At 37.7% G+C, this 20,608-nt stretch overlaps 1 protein-coding gene across 1 annotated transcript; it reads right to left on the bottom strand.

The window, feature by feature from the left end:
* Positions 1-129: 129 nt before the first annotated feature.
* Positions 130-18,409, bottom strand: sec24d (SEC24 homolog D, COPII coat complex component). Its single transcript, XM_060874412.1, has 23 exons — positions 18,295-18,409; positions 17,128-17,279; positions 16,361-16,463; positions 16,111-16,256; positions 15,737-16,009; positions 15,475-15,614; positions 14,749-14,860; positions 14,373-14,500; positions 13,416-13,554; positions 13,182-13,297; positions 11,308-11,432; positions 8,793-8,984; positions 8,520-8,613; positions 8,087-8,203; positions 7,830-8,000; positions 7,424-7,520; positions 7,138-7,283; positions 4,241-4,379; positions 3,886-4,004; positions 3,500-3,679; positions 2,218-2,409; positions 1,962-2,051; positions 130-1,740 (listed from the first exon to the last, which is right to left on the bottom strand). Exons 2-23 carry the CDS (start codon positions 17,276-17,278, stop codon positions 1,600-1,602), a joined length of 3,111 nt encoding a protein of 1,036 aa, XP_060730395.1. The 5' UTR covers position 17,279; positions 18,295-18,409; the 3' UTR covers positions 130-1,599.
* Positions 18,410-20,608: the final 2,199 nt, after the last annotated feature.

A 20,608-nucleotide genomic window follows, 5' to 3' on the forward strand; every position in this document is an offset into this window, starting at 1 on the left:
AAAAAAAAACCAAATCGTGTGATATTGGTGGGAGTCTGATACTTAAGTCAGCCACGCAGAATGTCTTTAATGGAGCTATTAAAAGTAGGTTATTTTAAACAGTCACACAAATGAAAACCATTCCGAGAACCATTCAAGAGACCATTTTTAATCAAAAGTATTTATACTAGACATTTATAAACTGGAATGTATATGGCACAGCATCCTTATCTCAGCACATTCATCTACTCGTCTACTCCCACACTGTAGGCTAGTGTAAGCAGTTACATGGACCTCTCTAAATGGGTTACCTGAGCTATGTTTACATAGAAGCCATAATCTTTCAAATATATCACAGAAGTAATAAAATATACTGCTTCTGGTGCTGTACCAGTAAAAATAATATTAAGGTATAGTGAATATGAAGAACTTGATGAGATTTTGTGTGAGCATGGAAAGCTCATCAGAAAAAGATGCCTTAAACTGTATGTGATTTGTTTCTGGAACTATACAGTCAACACTCGAAATAAATGTCTCATTGTTTACAAAATGTCCGTCATGAACGACACTGGAATGACCAACACAAAAGTACCACCGAATTAGGAGGTACACATGAAACAATTAGAAGTTTTGAATAAATATTGCTTCAAATAACTGCAGTTTAATAAATCTGATCTAATGCTTCTTATACAGTACTTCTAAAGGTATCCAATGATTTAATCTATTAATTTAATAGACAGTTTTTCCCATCATCTTAAGCGTTACAAGCAAAAAGGCCTGATTTAATGAGTGTTTTTTTTAATACTAATTAAATGGTTTTTCCTCATTCTTTGGTAATGATGAGATGTTTTTTTCAATTTGAGAATCCTTTCCTTTACTCTGTCATCTAAAAAAAAGATTTTATATATTAGGAGACATTAATACATAGCATTACATACAAGGAAGCAAAGCTTAATCCCCAACTAGAATTCTGAGTAAAATTGAAAATAAAAACACTTGTGAAATCCCGATGGAGTTGCACAGTCATTCAAAGGCAGCTCTGGAAATTGCGAGAAGTTCTTTGTGTGTAGTGTCTTGCACACATTTTGTTTATACGCTGACCAACCACTTTATTAGGAACACCATACTAATCCTTATTAAACCCCAGGACCCCCTCTCTCTCCCCCTGCTCTTTGAACAACATCCATTCTTCTTATGGCATGGATTCCAGTTGTTGTTGGAAACATTCCTTTGAGATTCTGGTCCATGTTGACATGATTGCATAACACAATTTTCTGCGATTTCTCAGCTGCATATTTGTGCATCGAATCTCCCATTTCCCCACATCCTGAAGATGCACCACATCTATCAAATTCAGATCCAGTGACAGTGGAAGCCGTTGAAGTACACTGAACTCATGTTAATATTCATGGAACCAGTTTTGAGATGAATCTGCACCGTGACTTCGCTCACCAACATGGTGGATGTAGCCATTATTAAAAAAGGTAAATTATGGCAGTAAAGCGAGGCACAAGGTCAGCAACTGCTATTAAAGGGTTATTAAAGTAATGATTGAGCAGGTGTACAAATGTTCCTAATAAAGGAGCTGGTGATTGTATACAGTATGAGTCTGTGTGTATGTTAGGACAGGACCTGCCTTATCTCACGATGAACAGAGCATAAGAATTCCAAGTATGAATTTCCTCCATAAAGGCCTTTATCTTCCACGAGGAGTTGGCGGAAGAGCATCTCTGATCTGTCTTTCTGCTTCACAACCACCATCTACAAAAACAAAATACTGCTTAAGATCTACTGCAACAGACCTGGATCCCACATGGATCCTTCTAGTTCTGGTCAATTTAATTTGATAAAATGCTTTAAGATTTACTTGGTCAACCATATAATTATTTGCAGAATGTGTTTCAAGAGACAGTAGCATTGCTTATTTGATCTTGATACATAGTGTATCTACATGTCCAAATACAGTAGCTAAAGAGCTGTACCTTCATGGACTTGCACCGCTGCTGGGAGATGGAAAGAATGATGGCGTGAAGCTTCCTAGAGTGAGCGTTGTCTAATTCTGTCAATGTAATCTGCAGATATATTAGTATTAATATCAGTCAGCAGGTCAGCTTTAGAGAAATATTTCTATTCTTAGATGTTCAATTCTTGGAAAACTATTTAAAATGAAGCCAAAATCACTGATAACAATAAACATTGATTGTATGTGATTTCGTATTTGATGCTGGTGTATCTGACCGGGTCTGAACTGAGGTGGGCCATGGAGGGCACATTGAAGAAGTTCTGGATGAACTCAGGAGGACAGGCCTGGCCCAGCCACAGGAAAATAGACTGGCCGTTCTCCAGTAAAAATATACCAGCGTCACTCAAACGCTCCTCAGTGCAGCGCACTGCTCTCGGAATCGAATCACTTGCCATGTCCATGGTGTGCTGACAGAGACAGAGTTGGAGCTCATGACCAAAGACATGCATAAAAATTATTTAATAGTAACTTTTAGTAATTTGAGTTGAAAAGTATTTACAAATATAAACTGATAAACTATGTGTTGTATTTGATTTTAAAATCAAATACAACTTGACAAAAAAATTTAACATAGCCTTACACTTTCTGCTTTGATCTGTAAGCAGTACTGCGTTATTTTTAGCACAGACAGTCCAAGTAAACTATATTATTAAAATGTTTCATTTTTCACTAACCACACATAAACATTGTTTTCTCAAAAACACAATCATGTACATACATGCTGCTCACATATTATTGTAGTCCAGTTTGTGCTGATTACAGTGATATTAGACTTTAGCCATTTATATCTTTATAAGCAACTGAAAAAAGCACAAATGTCAAGGTATGGCAAAACCTCCAGGCCCTAAAAATACCCTTAGACCTCAGAGGGTTAACTGTGTGAATTTACCATTACCTCTATGACGCAGTTCATAACACAGAAATCAGACTTAGTTGGAGATCAAAATACCAGTCTAAGACTAGTGAGTGTTGTGTCTGCTGTGAGGAGGTGAATTGACTCTGAGCCAGCTGCAGGAAGTAGATGTGACTATTAATTTGACCAATGAGATGTAGACTGAGTCAAAAGTCTGAAATGAGAGGTGGTCTAAATATTTGGGCCAAGGAATAAAAACATTTATTTAGTCCCAGCTTTGCGTTCTCTCTTCCTGCACAATTTATGCGATTTCTAATTTATAGGAATTATAAATACAGCAGTGGAAAAAATGTTGGTTTACTTTTCCCCCATTCTCAGAAGTTATGACTAATAAATTAAAAAAGATTCAGTAGTACGTTTTCCAGCCTTTTTTGTACTTTTGTTTTTTTGTTCCTTTGCTCGTTTACTTATGCGCACAAACCGAATCACCATGAACTGTAAACTCTGTTGTGGTTTGGACAAATAGACTAATCGTTGAAATCAGCCTAACTGTTTTCCAACAGCTGATGAAACAGCATCAATTATATGCTATGCATCTGAACTCTAGTTCTCTGTTTCTGCTTTTCATCTTTACGTGTTCTCACCACTGGAACGAGCTGTGGGTATAGCAGGACCTGGCTCTCCTCCACTCCCATGGACATGACGTTGAGTCTATGGAAAGCCCTGTCATCTGTAGAGAGTTCAGTGCTTCCCACCAGAACTGGAGTCTTCATCAGGCTGTTCATGTACACCGGGAACACCTTCATAGCATCAGGCAGGATCAGCTGCACATGACGACATTATAAGGAAAAGAAAGAGTCAGCTAATATAAAAAGTCAAAGATAAGCTTATAATCATATACAACATTGATAAAAAGTTTTGTGGTTAGTCTTGTTAATAATTCAACTTTATAAGTGAATTATATAAACAAATGTGAGACCCGACATGATGTTTGTCTCGTTTCGCTAAGATTGAGAAGACCTTTTCAGACCTGACTTGCAGCAGAAGGTGTAGCACAGTTCTTTCTATAGCAGGCCAACATATGGGCTGTCTGCCTCACCAGGATCTCCCTCACTGTCCGCACTGGCTGGCTTAGAATAGCGTGGTAGGCTTGACAACAAAATATAGACACATATTGTGAATACATAAACACATATAAAAATGTAGTTTCAATCTAATGCACTGTTTAGCATCGACTTACTGGTAATATTTAAGACGGACATTTCATGAGCCTATTCCACTTTACTGTTTAGTCGAGTACTGGGCTAAGCTTAATGCATGAAAAATGGCTCTAGGTTTAGGAAGTTTAAACAATTCTGACTCAGAAATCAGATGTCATGTTTTACCTGATTTGGCAAAGAAGTTGATTAGAGCGTCAGTCTCACAGCTCTTGTAGAGCTCAGATAGCTGAGAGCTGCAGTTCAGACTGATGTTGTGAACGCGCAGCCGTCTCTGACCACTGATGGAGGTGTACAAGACAGCACACTAAAAAAACAAGACAGGCACACATAGTAGGGCAGAGCTGGCAAAACAGTAACTCTCTGTTTTTCTGATATTATTTCTTTCTTTTTTGGTCAGAAACTGTGGTATCACAGAGTGTGCTGTGTTTTGTTTGCTAGATTGTGAGAAACCATGAGTGCAGCACGTATTATAATTGTTACCCCCTTTCATAATTATACAGAATCTTTCTTCAGATTCTATGAAAATGTTAAGCGTAGTGAAAAGTAGCACAGAGACAGAAAAGATGCTCAATTGCTACTCCGCTCAAGGATGAACAACAAGGTGGTTCAATGTTGATTTTCCTAATATGCATATCAGTTTACAGTGTTTTTGTGTGGCGTAAAAATACTTTGCATGTATTGTTGCACAGGACTTCTTTTGGTTTCAGTAACAATGCGCTATGATATGGGAAAACAACAACTACACCAGCATGATGTTTATTAAATTACAGACTGTAATTTGACATCATTAAGTAACTGTACTCAAACCAAATTTTTTTTTACAATTGTTCTGTCTCTCCCCTACTCGACTTGACTATTCAGTTGAATTGTACTTGACACTAAAATAAGTTTGCATTTGAGTTTTTATTTTTTAGATATTAGATTTTAGAGATGTAACAGTTCAGATAATTCAGTCCTCTGTTTTTTGGACAAGGTTCTTGAGCAACTGAATATTATCATCATTACTACTACTACTACTACTACTACTACTACTACTAATAATAATAATAATAATAATAATAATAATAATAATAATAATAATAATAATTAAAGCTGCAAGCAGCATTTCCCGGGTTCAAGCGTTTAAGCCCTTTAGGGAGTTTAAGGCCTTAAAGGATTTTCACATACACAAAGTGACCCGCAAGTTACAGAGGGTGCCACAATATATGTCATGTCATGCTACATATGTCATGCTACAGAGGGTGCCACAATATATGTCATGTCATGCTACATATGTCATGCTACAGAGGGTGCCACAATATATGTCATGTGAAGTACTCACCTGTCCAGTTTTCCCTAAAATAAACAGTCATATCCATAAAGCGAAGAAACACAAACACCCAGATGTAGAACGAGTGACCCGCAAGTCATTTCCTGAAGAAAATGTGAATGTGCTTGCACGTGGCAAATTCCCCTCATCGTGCTGAGTGTTTTGATGATTATGTCACATGTCCATGTTGTGCTAACTTTTGGATTTCGCTAATTTTGGGGGCGGGGCTACATGTGACGTCATCAGAATACCTGCGAGAATCAGAATCTTTCTCAGAATCAGAATCTTTGCACAAAATTGGGTTTTTGGACTGTTGGTGGCGCTAGAGGGCTTTTTTTTAAAAATGGCTGTTTTTAGTGATTTTTCCGTTATAGCACCACCAAGTAGCCAATCGCCGCGGTTTTTGAACTGTGACCTCAGTTTGACCTCTTTCACATGTGTCCCAGGTTTGGTGTTGATAGCTCATTTAGTTCTTGAGTTATTGACATTTTAGTAAAACTGGCTCCTCACAGTCCAAACGTTTTGGGGCCCCTTAAGGACCCTGAATCAAAATTTCGACTTTTTTTCGAAGTTTATTGACAATGAGACTCCAGAGAATATTACTGCACTGGATTGGTCTCGATCAGGCGAAAAACCTAGGACTATTTGCAAAAGTAGGTTTCGGACAAAATGCACTATAGCGAAAAACTTTTCAAGGGGGGAATGAAATTGGAGATATACGTTTTTTAAGTCATGAGCCAAGGATTCCAATGATATAAAGCACTTGAGATTTGGACATACGGTTTAGGAGTTATGGGCACAAACGCGTTGAGGGGCGCTGAAGCGCCCCAAATTGTCCGATTCCACTGAAACCTTGGCCCTGAGTAACTGTGACCAGTACTACCATCTGACCAAGTTTGAGCTCTCTAGGCCTTACGGTTTGGGCTGCACGACCGTTTCTAGGGCAGAATAATAATAATAATAATAATAATAATAATAATAATAATAATAATAATAATAAAAATCTGAGCAAATACAATAGGGTAACACATGTTTATGTGTAGCAAACACCCTAATGATGAGGATGATGATGATAATGACAACAATGGTTGGATCCTGTGTTCTCTCTTGTCAATATGGGTCTCCTCCTTGTTCTCTGGTTTCTTTACACCTCCCTGTCAGTATGTTATCTGGCTACGCTAAATCGCCCTTAGGTGTGAATGAGTGTGTGAAGGAAGGTATGAAGGTGTGTGCGCATGCTGCCCTGCAATGGACTGCCTTTTGTATTTCCACATTAAATCCTGGCGCCAGAACATTTCAACAAATCCTGGTACATTTTTTGTCGTGGCTATTGTTTATGTGATCAGATACAGAGTTTGGCAACAACTATTACTGGAATAGAGTACTGTGTCTGTGTTTTCACTTCTTCTCACAGTTCTCACTCATAGCAAAGCCAAAACTGTGCCAACTTGCAATTCAAATGAGGCACACAGGTCACGTAGTTGTTAAAATTCATTACTTTGTAAGCACTATTATTTACAGTTTCAAGAAAGAAAAGAATGACTTACAGAGTTTCAAACTTTAGTGATATCAAATGAATTTTTACATGTGTACTGACACGGTTAATAATCTAGAATTTGGCAACACGCATTCTGTTAGGAGTGAGAAAAAACATGAAAGGCGAGGGGAAAAGATATTTTTGTTTATAGGTTTGATGTTCATTTGTGTGATAAAACAAAGGGGCTAGTGCTAGAGGTGTATGTGCTGCACTGACCTGTATAAGTGCCCCAGCCTCCTCACTGAGTGTGTCATCATGCTTGAACTCCACTGCAACTGCTTTGTCACAGTCTAATGCAGCCATCTCCACATCTGTAGTCGTGTTCATATAGATGGCACCAAAGAAGTCTGTGGCCCTGAAACCTTAAACACAAACAGTATACACAGAGTCAGCTGTGAGATCATTACATCAAATACTTCTTCCTTTGCTTGTCAGACACAAAGAGTGTTGCTTCTCTGAGTGACTAGTTTCTGCTTTTGTTGCCTGAGATTGCAGGCTTTACCTGTATTGGTTCGAACCCGCATGATGGCATCAAATCCGATGGTCTTCTCCACATCTCGTCTCAAATCACTGAGGAAATGCTGACTGTCTGTCTGAACCTGAAAGATAAAAGTGTTGAAGAGCATCACAAGAGGATGACATTTCACACAACATAACAATTCTGGTTTCCAGTCACAGAATGATTAACGGGAAATGGGAGCTCAGTGGTTAAGGTTTTGGACTACTAATTGGAAGGTTGTGAGTTCAAATCCCAGGCCCACCGATCTACCACTGCTAGGCACTTGAACAAAACTTAACCCTTATGTTAAATAGATGAGATACATTTCTCTGGATAGAGGTGTCTTCCAAATGCTGTAAATGTAACACTTAAATCAACAGGGTGTGTTTGTGCATGTGTTACTACACACCTGGAAGTTGTTATATTTGTAAACAGAGCCACCAGTGTGTGTGGGAATGTCACCCATAGTGGCCAAGTCCACATACTGGTTAGGGAACAAGAAGAGGTCCACGCAACATCCCTGGCTCACACACTCTTTTGTCAGCTGCTCATACACACCACGCTGTGGCTGAAACAGAGTCTGCAAATGCACATATACACAAATTGAATTCCAAACATGCACAAAGTATTTTCTTTGATAAACAAAGAAATAAGTAATAGACCAACTTTTTCTTTCTCTGTGTTCACCAGCTTCCTGTCGTCCCTGTTCTTCAGCTTCCCAGGTGCCTCTGCAGTTGGGAGCGATGAATGGAAGATGAAGAGTTTTCCGCTGCATTCAGCAGCCTGGGGGCACAAGGGGTTTGGGCATGATTAATGACTTACAGTTTAATGAACGAGTGATTAATAAATAATTAATAATGCATCGTTCTTATGAAAGGCCATGAGTATTAATGGGTTATTACAGCCTTTCGGACCTCCAGAGCAGAACTTAGTAAATGGTTATCTGTCGAAGATACTGAGTTTTAAGACAATATTTAAGTCATTTAGCTTAAGAAGAATAATTAACTAAATAGTCATAAACAATAAAGTGCCTTCTGAATTTTGAGTCCAGTACAGAGTCAGAGTAAGCAAAATAAAAGTGTCCATATATTTGTTTTACCTTCATTGCTTCCACTCCGGCTTGTATAACTGGAGCAAAAACAGTTTCGCTCTCGTTTGACTCAGAAAACATGTCAGGGATCTGGCTCAACAGACTATGTTACCAATACAAGAAACAAAAAAAAGAGATAATTACATGTTTAATCCTTATAAACATGTCACATACTCTTAAAATTTTAAATGAATGTTTACCAAAATAAATTATTTTTGGGTTACATTCAAGCAACATGCTCAAGAAATCATGTTAGTAATAAATAAAAACTTTTAAACATACTTGTTGATGACGGCTCTTGATTCTTGAAAGTTGACTAGGAATCCATCCAGAAGAGGCACAAACATTTCTGCTACATCAGAGACCACCATCATCTGGGGCTGTGCTAGTGCACTCTTCACATTGTAGAAGTGCAAAATCTTGTGGTACGTGACAAAGCCCACTCTGATGGCTGAGCTCTCAGCTCCCTCTTCTCTAAAAATCAAGAACCAGGGAGCATTATTGTTATTCAGGATGAACTTTGGGCTGATGGCCAAATGTGGCGTTTACTAAATATACCAGAATATAGACTCACAGAGCACTTTATTTGAAAAACTATACTAATGCAAGTTAGGGCTTTGTTTTATCTCTCAAAACAGCCCAAAAGATGTTGGAACCATTCATTTGAGATTGTAGTCCTTGTAGTCCATTCATTTGCACTTTCAGGGTGTTCTAGCATATTACAAAGGTGTTCTACTGATACAGATACAGGCCACTGGACACAGAAAGGACACAGAGCTCAAAAAACACAGAACTCATTGTTATTTTCATTTAACCAGTTTGAGATGACTGATGCTTTATGACATGGTTCATTGGCATTCTGAAAGTAGCCATTAGAAGAGGAGTAAATTGTGGCCATGAAGGGTTGCACATGGTCAGCAACAATTCTCAAATAGGTTGTGGCATTCAAGCAATGATTTATTGGTATTAACATGCCCAAAGTCTGTCAAGAAAACTGGTTACATGACAAGAAACTGGTTACAGAGACTGGTTATGTAAGCTCAGTGTGTTTATAGTTTCAGAGCCACTTCCTCAACAAACATAATTGTGAAAACTGGTCATCAGGGCCAAAATTAATGTCCCAGTGCTTCAACAGCAAAAACATTCATGTGCAAGGACCATTAGGACAATAGCACCACAAAGATATGTGCAGTGACAAAACAAGCTTGCTTATAGGTTTAAATGCCTATAATTTGAATAATTATGAATGATTTTTTTGTGTAAAATCGCAACTATAAAGAAAAAAAAGATATTTTTAAAAGCAAAAAAAAAGGAAGGGGAAGGGAAAGCAATACAAATCAGTCTTATCATTTCAACCTTATCATCTAGCTGACAGTGAAATAGTTACAGAGAGCAAAAGTCAAAGGTTCACACAAGTTCCAACTAGACAGAAAAAAAAGTGTAAAACGGCACAGTGTTCCCCGCTTACAAAATTATGCTGAATAGACTATTGTATATCATGTTACAGTAGAAATATAAGTTATTACATTTTTTTATTGCAATTTTAGGCTATAATCCCTAATACACTCTAACTCTATTAAATTCTGGAGAATTCTTTCTGTGCACAAGACTGTACGTAATTCACAAATTGCTGAGAAAGAAACTACATAAGTGAAAGAGGTCTGTATCTGGGATTTGTAGACTTCTTTTACTGTACATAATTATGTAATGGTGTGCTGGTTTAAATAAAGTGGGGCCTACAGGAAACAACTCTGCCGTTATCCATATAATGAACAGAATTAACAATGATGGGTCTCGATGAAAAATAAAGAACATTTCACATTTTAATGTAACAGTAAACCAGGGTCAGCTACCAACTCCTTGGTCTTTGAATCCTCCTTACTAAGGGAGCTCACAGAGTGATAAGTTCAGCCATATAAAAACGTTGAGTGTCCAATGTGTTTCTCATTAAATGCATGCACTCTATTGAGCAAAGCCAGAAACAGAGGGGAGAAATCAGTTTTAATACTGCAGGCTTATTTGGAGTGCACTTTCAGCATGCTTTTGAGGTGAGGTCAGTTTTCCAAACAAACACGGACATACCCACAGGGGCTGGTGGAGAAGGAGAGAGGAGTTTTGCAGGAGATGTACATGTGAAGTACTAGGTAGTAAATGAAGAGCTTGTCTTTTTCCATGCCAAAAGATTTTGTACATACAAAAGCATTGTGCTCCATGAAGATTTCAAAGATTTGGCCTTTCTCGATCGGCCCCCTCAAAAATCATGTAGGCAGAAATTTTCAAATGATGAGATACAGCAGTACTTGGCTTGGTGGAGTTTCGCTTTTCTTCACTCTCATTTTACTGACCATATTTGGCATGGAATTGGGGGCTTTTTTCGGGTGCAGTGAGCTGCTTTCTGAGCTGACAGAAGCTAAGACATGTATGAGTTACACCTGAGATTTTCAGTCAAAACAGTCCTAATAAACATTTGCTGCAAATTTCATGTTGATACACAGCATTGCATTAACAATGCAATTATGGGTGGTTTTATTAACAATGGGTGGTGTTTCAGATCCCTAAAAGTTATGTTTGAGTGACAAACAAGCTTCAGTGGTGTAAATTAATCTAGAGTTTATGACAAAAACATGATATACAATCAATTCACTGCTTCTATTTGCTTCTTTACATAATGACGTTTTCATTCATTATATCCATAATTCTGTTTAAAAATTCACTTTAACTGTTATCTTTACTGGCGGTCATGTCCGATTTGTTTTCGTCTTGAAGCAAATCAAATTAAAGTAGCATTTTAACTTACTTTGGAAGTCGTTCCAGCAGCGTCTTTAGTTCCTCACATATCAGTTTGACGAGTCCACTCTTTATGTTGTTGTAGGACACATCAATCATAAAGATATAAGCAGGAGGACTGGGAGGCTTATTGTTCTGAGAAAAAGAATAAGAATAAATGACTTACCTTGGCTTAACTGTGTCAAATTATTGGCAAGAAAAACATCACTTATAGACACAAAGCATCTGTGTTTTGAAATAATTTCAGTGACAATTAAAGATAACACTGACAAATGTATTTACTAACTACATGTTAATGTGACTGACAATCCTATTGAAGCATATTCATTCTGAAATATCTATAACTATAAAACAGCCCAAAATTAACTATTATGTACAATTTATTCATATCAACACCAATGTAACGATCATGGTTGATGCATCCATTGTCTGCTATACATTATTATAAAATGTAGGGCTAAAGGTGCGCTGGATTTCTTTCTGGGTGCCAGTTGCTAAAAACACCAGATTTATAAATCAGTTATTGAATTAATAGCACTGTGTACTAAGTGAAGACAAACACAATCTGCTTAAAGTACTGACAAAACAAACAATTCTACTTTTTCTTGCCATTCAATTCACAATGAAAATGTTCACAGTTTTAGGTTCCAGTTAAAAAAAAGATGAGAAGATAGGCAATGGTTGGAGCGTAAATGAATGAAAGTGCATGAAGGCAACACATACTTTTTAAAGTCCTGGTTGTTCACCAGCTCATAATAAAACACATTACCTTCAAACAGAGAAATGTAATACTTTTGCTATTCTCCCTAGGAGGGGGCATCCTGTAAAAATGACAGTAAGAGCACAGTGTACGGTGCTGAAGGAGGTGAAAATGAACCCAGGCTCAACAGGAAAAGACTTGCAGAAATCACTTGTCTATACTTTACACATATAGAAGAAAACAGATCTCCCAAGGAAATACAGCACATATGAAATTCAAATTTGGGATTAAACCTACTTGTTCCACAACAAAGCTTGTTTTTTTTTCCAGAAATGCACAGCACTGTGTTTGGATGGGGGTGTTTGGATTGGATATACTTTGTCTATCTTGGATTGTGAATGAGAGATGAATATGTCCAGTACTGTACAGTATCATTAGTTTAAGCACATTGTGTCTGTTTATAATGATGACCTACAGACTACAGGTTTAATGCAATATATAATCCCAAAACATTTGACTACGTGTCTTGTGAATTTTGTTTCTTTCCCCTGTTCATTTTGCAAGTGAATGTGCTTCAGTTAACACTTTCAAAATTGCCAGGAGCACCGCAAAGATGAATAAAAGGGAAAAGTTTTAGTGATACTGTATAGGGCTATATTCTCATGAGCAAGCCAAATAACCCAATTAAAGCATTCATTTCAAGAAGTTACATGTATATTTCTCACTGTAAAAGGCCACTGTTTTACACACTATAATATGATATATAGTGATTTCTCTTCATATGAGTTGTCTTTAGCCTGTAGCCTGCTGCACTGTTTCAGCAACTGAGCAATGCAATGTGACTGCCAAGAAATAGTTCCATTAGAAGTTTCCTGGGGCATGAACCGCTGTACAGAAATAAACAATCCAAGCACTGCATTTGTTATCCACATAATATTAAAGGTTTTCAATTCTACATTTAATGCTGAATGTCTAAGTAAGATCTACCCTGCACAATTGTTGTAAATTGTTATATTGTTCAAACATGCTTCAAATAGCATCAAATTAAATATTCACTTAAATACTCAAGAATTATTTCATTTTTAAATGCAAAGCATATGTTCCCCTTATAAATAAAACATCAGTGCTTAAGGTATAATGTACAGTTTAGATGAAGATATAAATAGACGTAAATAGAGTATTACTTTGCAGTAATCCAGTGTAGCGAGGAACTCATAAGAACCCAGGGACAGCTCTGGTCTTTCAAATGCATCCACTCTTCTGCCCATGTGATCCAGGTGCTGGAAATACTGGACAGGAACTAAGGAGGGATATAATTTGACTTCTTATTTTTCTCAAAAGTAATAACTTCATGGAAATATATTTTTGTTGGATTTGATCTTGTTGATCAAACAGTAAATTATGCCTGTGGTACTGACCCTCATTAACACAACTGCAGAAGCCACACTGATAGCGTCTTCCACCGTCGATGAAGAGCATGAAGGGACACATGTAAGCCTTACAGCGGTTACAGCGTATGGGTCCTGCCTCTCCATGATTTACTATGTATAGTGGAGTCTGACGTAAACAAATCAAGAGAAGACAAAGATGTAAATCTGACCTGTAATACAAACTTCAGGTGCTTAGGATTATAATACATAAAGAAATTACATGTTTATGATTCTTACAGTATAACTGATACATAAATCACTAGCTTAAAGAAACACACGCAGAACTAAGAGGAACTGTGTCTTCTCTGTGTAGTAATAGGAAGTGAAGTAATTACAAGTTGAATCTTAAGCTAGTATTCTCTTCTGTTGTTCAATTCTTAGTTTACGAGAATTGAGAGAAAAGGTTTCAGTGCAACTAAATATTCATGTGTTTTATGATAAAATATAATCTTAATATTCATCATATTTGTAGTATGGCCACTCAAACTTACCAGTCTGGCATATTTTTTTTACCTAAGCTGTTCTCTGGAGAATGAATTGAATCTAATTAGCCTCCAGTGAAAGAATACATTAACATTACCTAAAAAGGAGCTGCAGCAATAGTGCTGTCACAAACAGAAAGGTGACACTAACAGAAGATTCCTGGACCACACAACACTCACAGACCTCAGCTATCATGAGATTAAATAAAACGGAATATCATTAGTCATATACAAGACACCATAATATATTTGATGTAAAGGTATGCTCTAGAACACAGCTATTATATGTACAATTACAAGTTACTTTATCATTTAACTTTAATGTTAACTCTTACCTTTATATTTAAAAGAGGAGTTACATCTATACGAATGCCAGTTATCAGTGACCCATATGCGCATTGATGTTTACAAAACCCATTTATGTAAAAGATAAGAGCCACTGACAAGGATCTAGCATACATACTTCATTTTTGGGCACTGTGGCAAAAGGTTTGATGATGGCCGCCAGAGGAACTTGCCATTGTTTGGCAAGGTCAGAGGTACAGGGAAATGAGTAGGTAGTACATCTAATGAACCTTGGGCTAGCATTTCCTGAAACAACAATAAATCATTTGTATAAGAATGAATGTTTTTTATACTTCTATAAGGAGATTCATTTATTTATTTATATATTGACTAAGTTTCTGGTTCCACAATCAATGTTTAATGCTGCTATTAGACCCTGGTTAGTTAATACTGTACAAGTGTAAAGAAAAGACCACAAAGCCCTTCAGTAAGCCATTCTGGAAAAAGTGCACACACAGTAAATAAATGACAACATACTTCGTCACAGAACTCACCTTGATCCTGTACAGTGAAATTGGTTGTGACTAGGGGCGGCACTTGGCCTCTGAGATTGGTGGTGTAGACCTGACCACCTCTTTTAGCCTGGTCACTTTCAATCACTTGTATCTATACAGTGAAATGTAATGACATTTTTAAAGAAACAGATCGCACGCTGAACTTCAGATAACCTAAAAAAGTATTTTACCTAATTTACTAAAACTATAAACAGCATATCATTTTGCCACCATCATCAATGCAGAAGGGCATTAGTACCAATCTGTACTAATGTCAGGTGAGAAATGTTTACAATTATTAAATGGTATAATAACATATTAATAGCTAGACAGCAGAACAAAAGAGACTGAATAAATAATCAATTGTTTTCCCAATAATAGATCATTTGACTGAAAAAAAATATGATAAGGCTTGTGTTTTAATGAATAAAGCCAAAACTGACTATCAATTATCTAATATTATATCTATATTCTGTAATATATAATATATAGAATAATAATAATAATACATGTTAATATGTAAGTACAGCTAGATTTTATTATTAATTGTTATTATATTAACTTTTTAATATTTATATTTATAATATAAATTATTAATCATTATAATGTTTAACTCAAGTTGGCACCTATAATAGTAATTATTTTCAAATTAGATCATTCTTGAGTATGTATTTGTTTACATGTTTTACAGTGTTTGTTTACTGAATAGTTTTTATCAGTACTTACTGTGCTAGGTATGGAGTCTGGATCGAGTTTCTTCTGAGGGGGTCCGGCCATGTTGGCAGGTCCTCCAGGGAAGCCTCCCTGAAAAGCGCCTGGCTGTGGTCCTGCCATCGGTGACCCTGGCATCTGTCCTCCATATAATCCTGTAGCCACAAAGACATGATGGGTACAAACTGCCTCACCTCAGTGTGTACATGATTTAGGAGTGAAGTTCATGTCCATATTAAATTACTGTTTTGAAACAAAATGCCAAATCTCCCTTTACCTGGCTGCTGAGGAGGAAATCCCTGAGGTGCGGGTGGCTGTTGAAATCCTGCTCCACTCAGAGGAGGAGAATGAGGCTGTGCATTATATAATCCCATTGGCTGTGGCCCTGTAGCACTGATGGGTGGACTTGCTACCATTGGTGGACATGTACCCATCGAGAGAGGTTGCGTGCCTGGAGGAGACATGGTTGGATGTCCCATTGTGGGTGGTGGAGACATTTGATAAGGCTGTGGTGTTGCTAAAGACTGGGGAGGTTGCACAGGGCTTTGGGCTAAATAGATCAATGAAAAGAGAACAAGTCAGAATACATAGCAGATTTAATAAGAATCACAACATTATATTACAAAAGAAAACTGCTAAACCAGACTTAACTATATCCATCAATGTTCATAGCATTCATCTGATTAGTTATTTGTTGGGCTGAAGGAGCAGCTGGAGCCATGGTGTGGTATGGTCTTTGAGGGGGCTGTCCATAGGGAGACATGGCAGATGCAGAGGCTGCTGGAGGTGGAGGGAACCTAATAATATAAAAAGTGATGAAAATCAATTAAAACTGAATAAAATTTACAAACATCACAAAATCTCAAAATTTCATCTATCTTTTTTCGGCAAAGAAAATTACTTCTGTGGGTGTGCGCCATTTTGTTGAATAGGGGATCCATATTGGCTAGACATCGGTGGTGGAGGCATCCCAGAAGGAGAGGAGGCAGCTGGTTTGAGAATACCTAAAACATAACATTTAAAGGTTTGTAATAAGCACCTATCAATCGATGACAATGACTTGCTATTTGAACACAATCAAACAAGGCATAATATACACCAAAACAGAATAGAGTAGAATAGAATGGAATACTTTACTGTTATTGTAAAGCTGCACAACAAAATTAAGGGCTCTCTCATTTGAAAGGTCCTCACATTCACACACACATACAGTACAATGTGAACAGATGATACAAAACGTAAACGTGAACAGATAACTAAAGATGTGAATAGATATAAGGTAAAGATGAGAAAAGATACAGTGTTGATGTAAACAGATAAGAATTAAAAACATAAGTAGAACATACTTATATACCATACTTATGTACAAAAAAACATAATAGAATATCACATTGTCTCTAATTGAAGCCATTAATATTGCACTTGCAATTGTACAGGTACATAAAATCTGGACAAATGGCCCAAATGCCAAGTTGTTGCTACAAAGTCCTTTCAGAATTGTATAGAAAATTACACAGTTTATTATAAATCACAAATTCAGACAGTCATAACATCAAATATAGTTTTGTATTAAATTATCAAGTCACCAAAAGCCAGAAATCAGCAGAAGCCTTGCAACAGTGAAACAAAAGTAAAAACAGACATTAAGTGTATGGAATTTTACTGTACCTGCAGGTTGTGCAGGAAAAGTCTGTGGTGGAGCTCCATAGTGTCCATAATGGGATTGTGGAGGAGGCGCCCCAAATGCGTTGGGGTATCCCCCCATTCCCGCCTGCGCCTGTGAGTACGGAGGTGTAGCAACATAACCCTGCTGGCTCATCCTGTTAGATGTATTTCATTCCACAAATAAAGAAAAACAACATGTACAGTTAATATAAATGAAGCTTTTAAAATACTTTCAAAACACCAAATATGTTAATGTCCTTATACAGCATTACCATTCACATTATGTCAACATTTATGTCTCCACCTTTAGTGATGATGGCCTCCCTAGGTTGCGGTGGTTAAATTGCTGTAGCTTAAGTAAATAACATGTTATTCAACCTGTCATCTGTAATATAAAATTATAAAAAGTCTATACCATATTCCAAGGTAACTCATGATCTTGTGTAATAATGAGATAATGAGAGTGTGTTGTGTGATAATGAGTGACAAAGCAGAGTGATCTCACTGTGTGTGTGTGTGTGTGTGTGTGTGTGTGTGTGTGTGTGTCTGTCTGTCTGTCTGTCTGTAAAGAAACATGTCTAAAATAAAAAAAAATAAAGGTCAGAGTAAATTATAAACTCTACATTGGCCTAAGCTAAAATAAAAAAGCTTTAGTCTGAGAACTTTTTAAGTCTAAAGCCTTGGAGTATACAGTATGATGATCCCTCTGACCTGTGACCAGATGTTGAACCAGATGTTGAACATCTCAAACTGTTTGTCAAATAGGAGCCTAAGTAAAGTAGCAATGTAAAGAAATAGCCAATGATAGATCATGCACGTTGTGAGCAATGAGTTTGGAGCAGAGCTTCGTCTCTACACGATGATGCCACGTCAAAGATGAGCGTTAAAGCAAAAGTTACAAACAATAACAAGACGTGTTGTAAACACACCGGGGTTCATTCATTACACAGCAAACAGCATCAGTTTAGTCACCTACATGTGAGGATGTTCATGCTTTATATAAACGCTGTTACATGTTAACTAACTAACTGACTAACTTCCATATTCGCTCACGTCTATTTAAACACGTGGAACAAACTCATATAACTCAATGTTATACTTAAGAGATATTCGAAGGACGTCTAAGATGTGTGTTCACTCGTATAAGTGAGAAATATAAAGTGAAATTACCTGTAAAGTCGAGATGACGCCGAACGTACAGACTATTGACAGTATGCGCACGAGCCTATCGGGAGTGCCACGTCAAACTCCCGGCACCGGCCTCGGGGATTTGGCTTCTTCTGCGCGTGCGCGGAATAGTGGGAACCGCTACACGTCAGCAAGATGCACGCATGCAGACGTGCGCAGAGAAATCCTCTGACTGTGTGTGAGTGTGTGTCCTCTGACTATGTGTGTGTGTACTGTATGTGTGTGTCCTCTGACTGTGTGTGTGTTCTCTGACTGTGTGTGTGTGTGTGTGTGTGTGTGTGTGTGTGTGTGTGTGTGTGTGTGTGTGTGTGTGTGTGTTTGACTGTGTGTGTGTGTGCACGTTCAAGCAAAACACCGGTCAAAAAATGTAAAACAACAAACTATAACAAAGTGTATTCACTTAGGAAAATAAACGCTGTCTATCTATCTATCTATCTATCTATCTATCTATCTATCTATCTATCTATCTATCTATTATATATAAAGAGAGAGAGAAAGATAGATAGATCTACACTATCTGTTCACAGCTTTAGTTATCTGTTTACTTTTTGTATCATCTGGACTTGATAATTTAACATTTGATGTTATGACTGTCTGAATTTGTGATTTATAATAAACTGTGTCATTTTCTATACAATTCTGAAAGGCAGTTGTAGCAACAACTTAGCATTTGGGCCATTTGTCAAGATATTATGTGCTACATAAAACAAAGACAGGGCTAAGGACTTGTAAGTAGTCTTAGCCACATAAAGTGCAACTGTGCAACCTGGTGCAAACAGCGCAGGACAAGACAGATAAGACAAAAAGTTACAAGACAATACAAAAAGTACAAAAAATACAATACACAAAAGACAATAAACAGTAAACAGAAACAGTGCCGACCGACCAGTGTAAATACTGTATGTAAATACTGAATGTTCAAACAATATTCTGTACAGTAATACTAGAATGAACACAGTTTCTTAGCAGCAGGTCCTTGAGATAATGTATAGAATTGTGCAAAAACAGCAAACGACTGAAATATTGTACAGTATGTGCAAAACGACTGAAATGTTGGAGTTAGTGCAAAATAGCATGTAAACAGTTTGATGGATGTAAGCAGCATGTAAACAGTTTGATGTGTCAGTGTGTGTGTTTGGTGTAGGTCTGTGCAGTCCATACAGATGATGTGCGTGTGTATGTTGTGCTCGGTTCAGTTCAGTTATTGAGATGTCTGATGGCTTGTGGGAAGAAACTGTTACACAGTCTGGTCGTGAATGCTTCGGTAACTTTTTCCAGACGGCAGGAGGGTGAAGACTGTGTGTGAGGGGTGTGTGGGGTCACCCACAATGCTGTTGGCTTTGCGGATCCAGCGTGTGGTGTAATTGTCCATGATATAGGGAAGAGAGACCCCAATGATCTTCTCAGCTGTCCTCAATATCCGCTGCAGGGCCTTGCGATCCGAAATCGTACAGTTCCCAAACCAGACAGTGATGCAGCTGCTCAGAATGCTCTCAATGGTCCCTCTGTAGAACATGGTCAGGATGGGGGGAGGGAGATGTACCTTTCTCAGCCTCCGTAGAAAGTAGAGACGCTGCTGGGCTTTCTTGGTGATGGAGCTGGTGTTGAGTGACCAGGTGAGGTTCTCCGCTAGATGAACACCAAGAAATTTGGTGCTCTTGACGATCTCTACGGATGATTTGTTGATGTTCAGCAGAGAGTGGTCACTCTGTGCTCTTCTGAAGTCAACAACCATCTCTGTAGTTTTATCCACATTCAGAGACAGGTTGTTGGCTCTACACCAGGTATTTGATGATGATTCGATCTGTGCATTGCTGCACAGTCGTGAGTCAGCAAGGTAAACAGCAGTGGACTGAGCACACAGCCCTGAGGGGCACCAGTGTTCAGTCTGGTGGTGACACTATATACTGGACTGACTGAGGTCTCCCAGTCAGGAATTCCAGGATCCAGATGCAGAGGGAGGTGTTTAGTCCCAGCAGGGTCAGCTTCCCAATCAGGTGCTGAGGGATGTTTGTGTTGACTGCTGAACTAATGTACATATCTGCTTGCTTTGCACTCGTCTTATTTTGCACATTTTGTACACAGTTGCTATTGTATATGCGTTTACAATGGCATTTTGTACCATCTGTGTACATTTATATCTGTTTACATCAACACTGTATCTTTTCTCATCTACACTATATCTATTCACATCTTTAGTTATCTGTTCACGTTTTGTATCATCTGTTCACATTGTATGTGTGTGAATGTGAGGACCTTTCAAATGAGAGAGCCCTTAATTTTGTTGTGCAGCTGT

This window comes from Tachysurus vachellii, chromosome 7, assembly GCF_030014155.1.
Source record: "Tachysurus vachellii isolate PV-2020 chromosome 7, HZAU_Pvac_v1, whole genome shotgun sequence".
NCBI lineage: Eukaryota > Metazoa > Chordata > Actinopteri > Siluriformes > Bagridae > Tachysurus > Tachysurus vachellii.

What these genes read in the sequence shown, in the direction of transcription:
- sec24d (XM_060874412.1), bottom strand. Translation starts at nt 17,278, where the DNA reads ATGAGCCAGCAGGGTTATGTTGCTACACCTCCGTACTCACAGGCGCAG. An exon ending in TATGAACATTGATGGATATA is followed by an intron (nt 16,010 to 16,110) that starts GTTAAGTCTGGT and finishes TGATCTATTTAG; the next exon opens with CCCAAAGCCCTGTGCAACCT. An exon ending in CTGCTGGAACGACTTCCAAA is followed by an intron (nt 8,985 to 11,307) that starts GTAAGTTAAAAT and finishes CTTGATTTTTAG; the next exon opens with AGAAGAGGGAGCTGAGAGCT.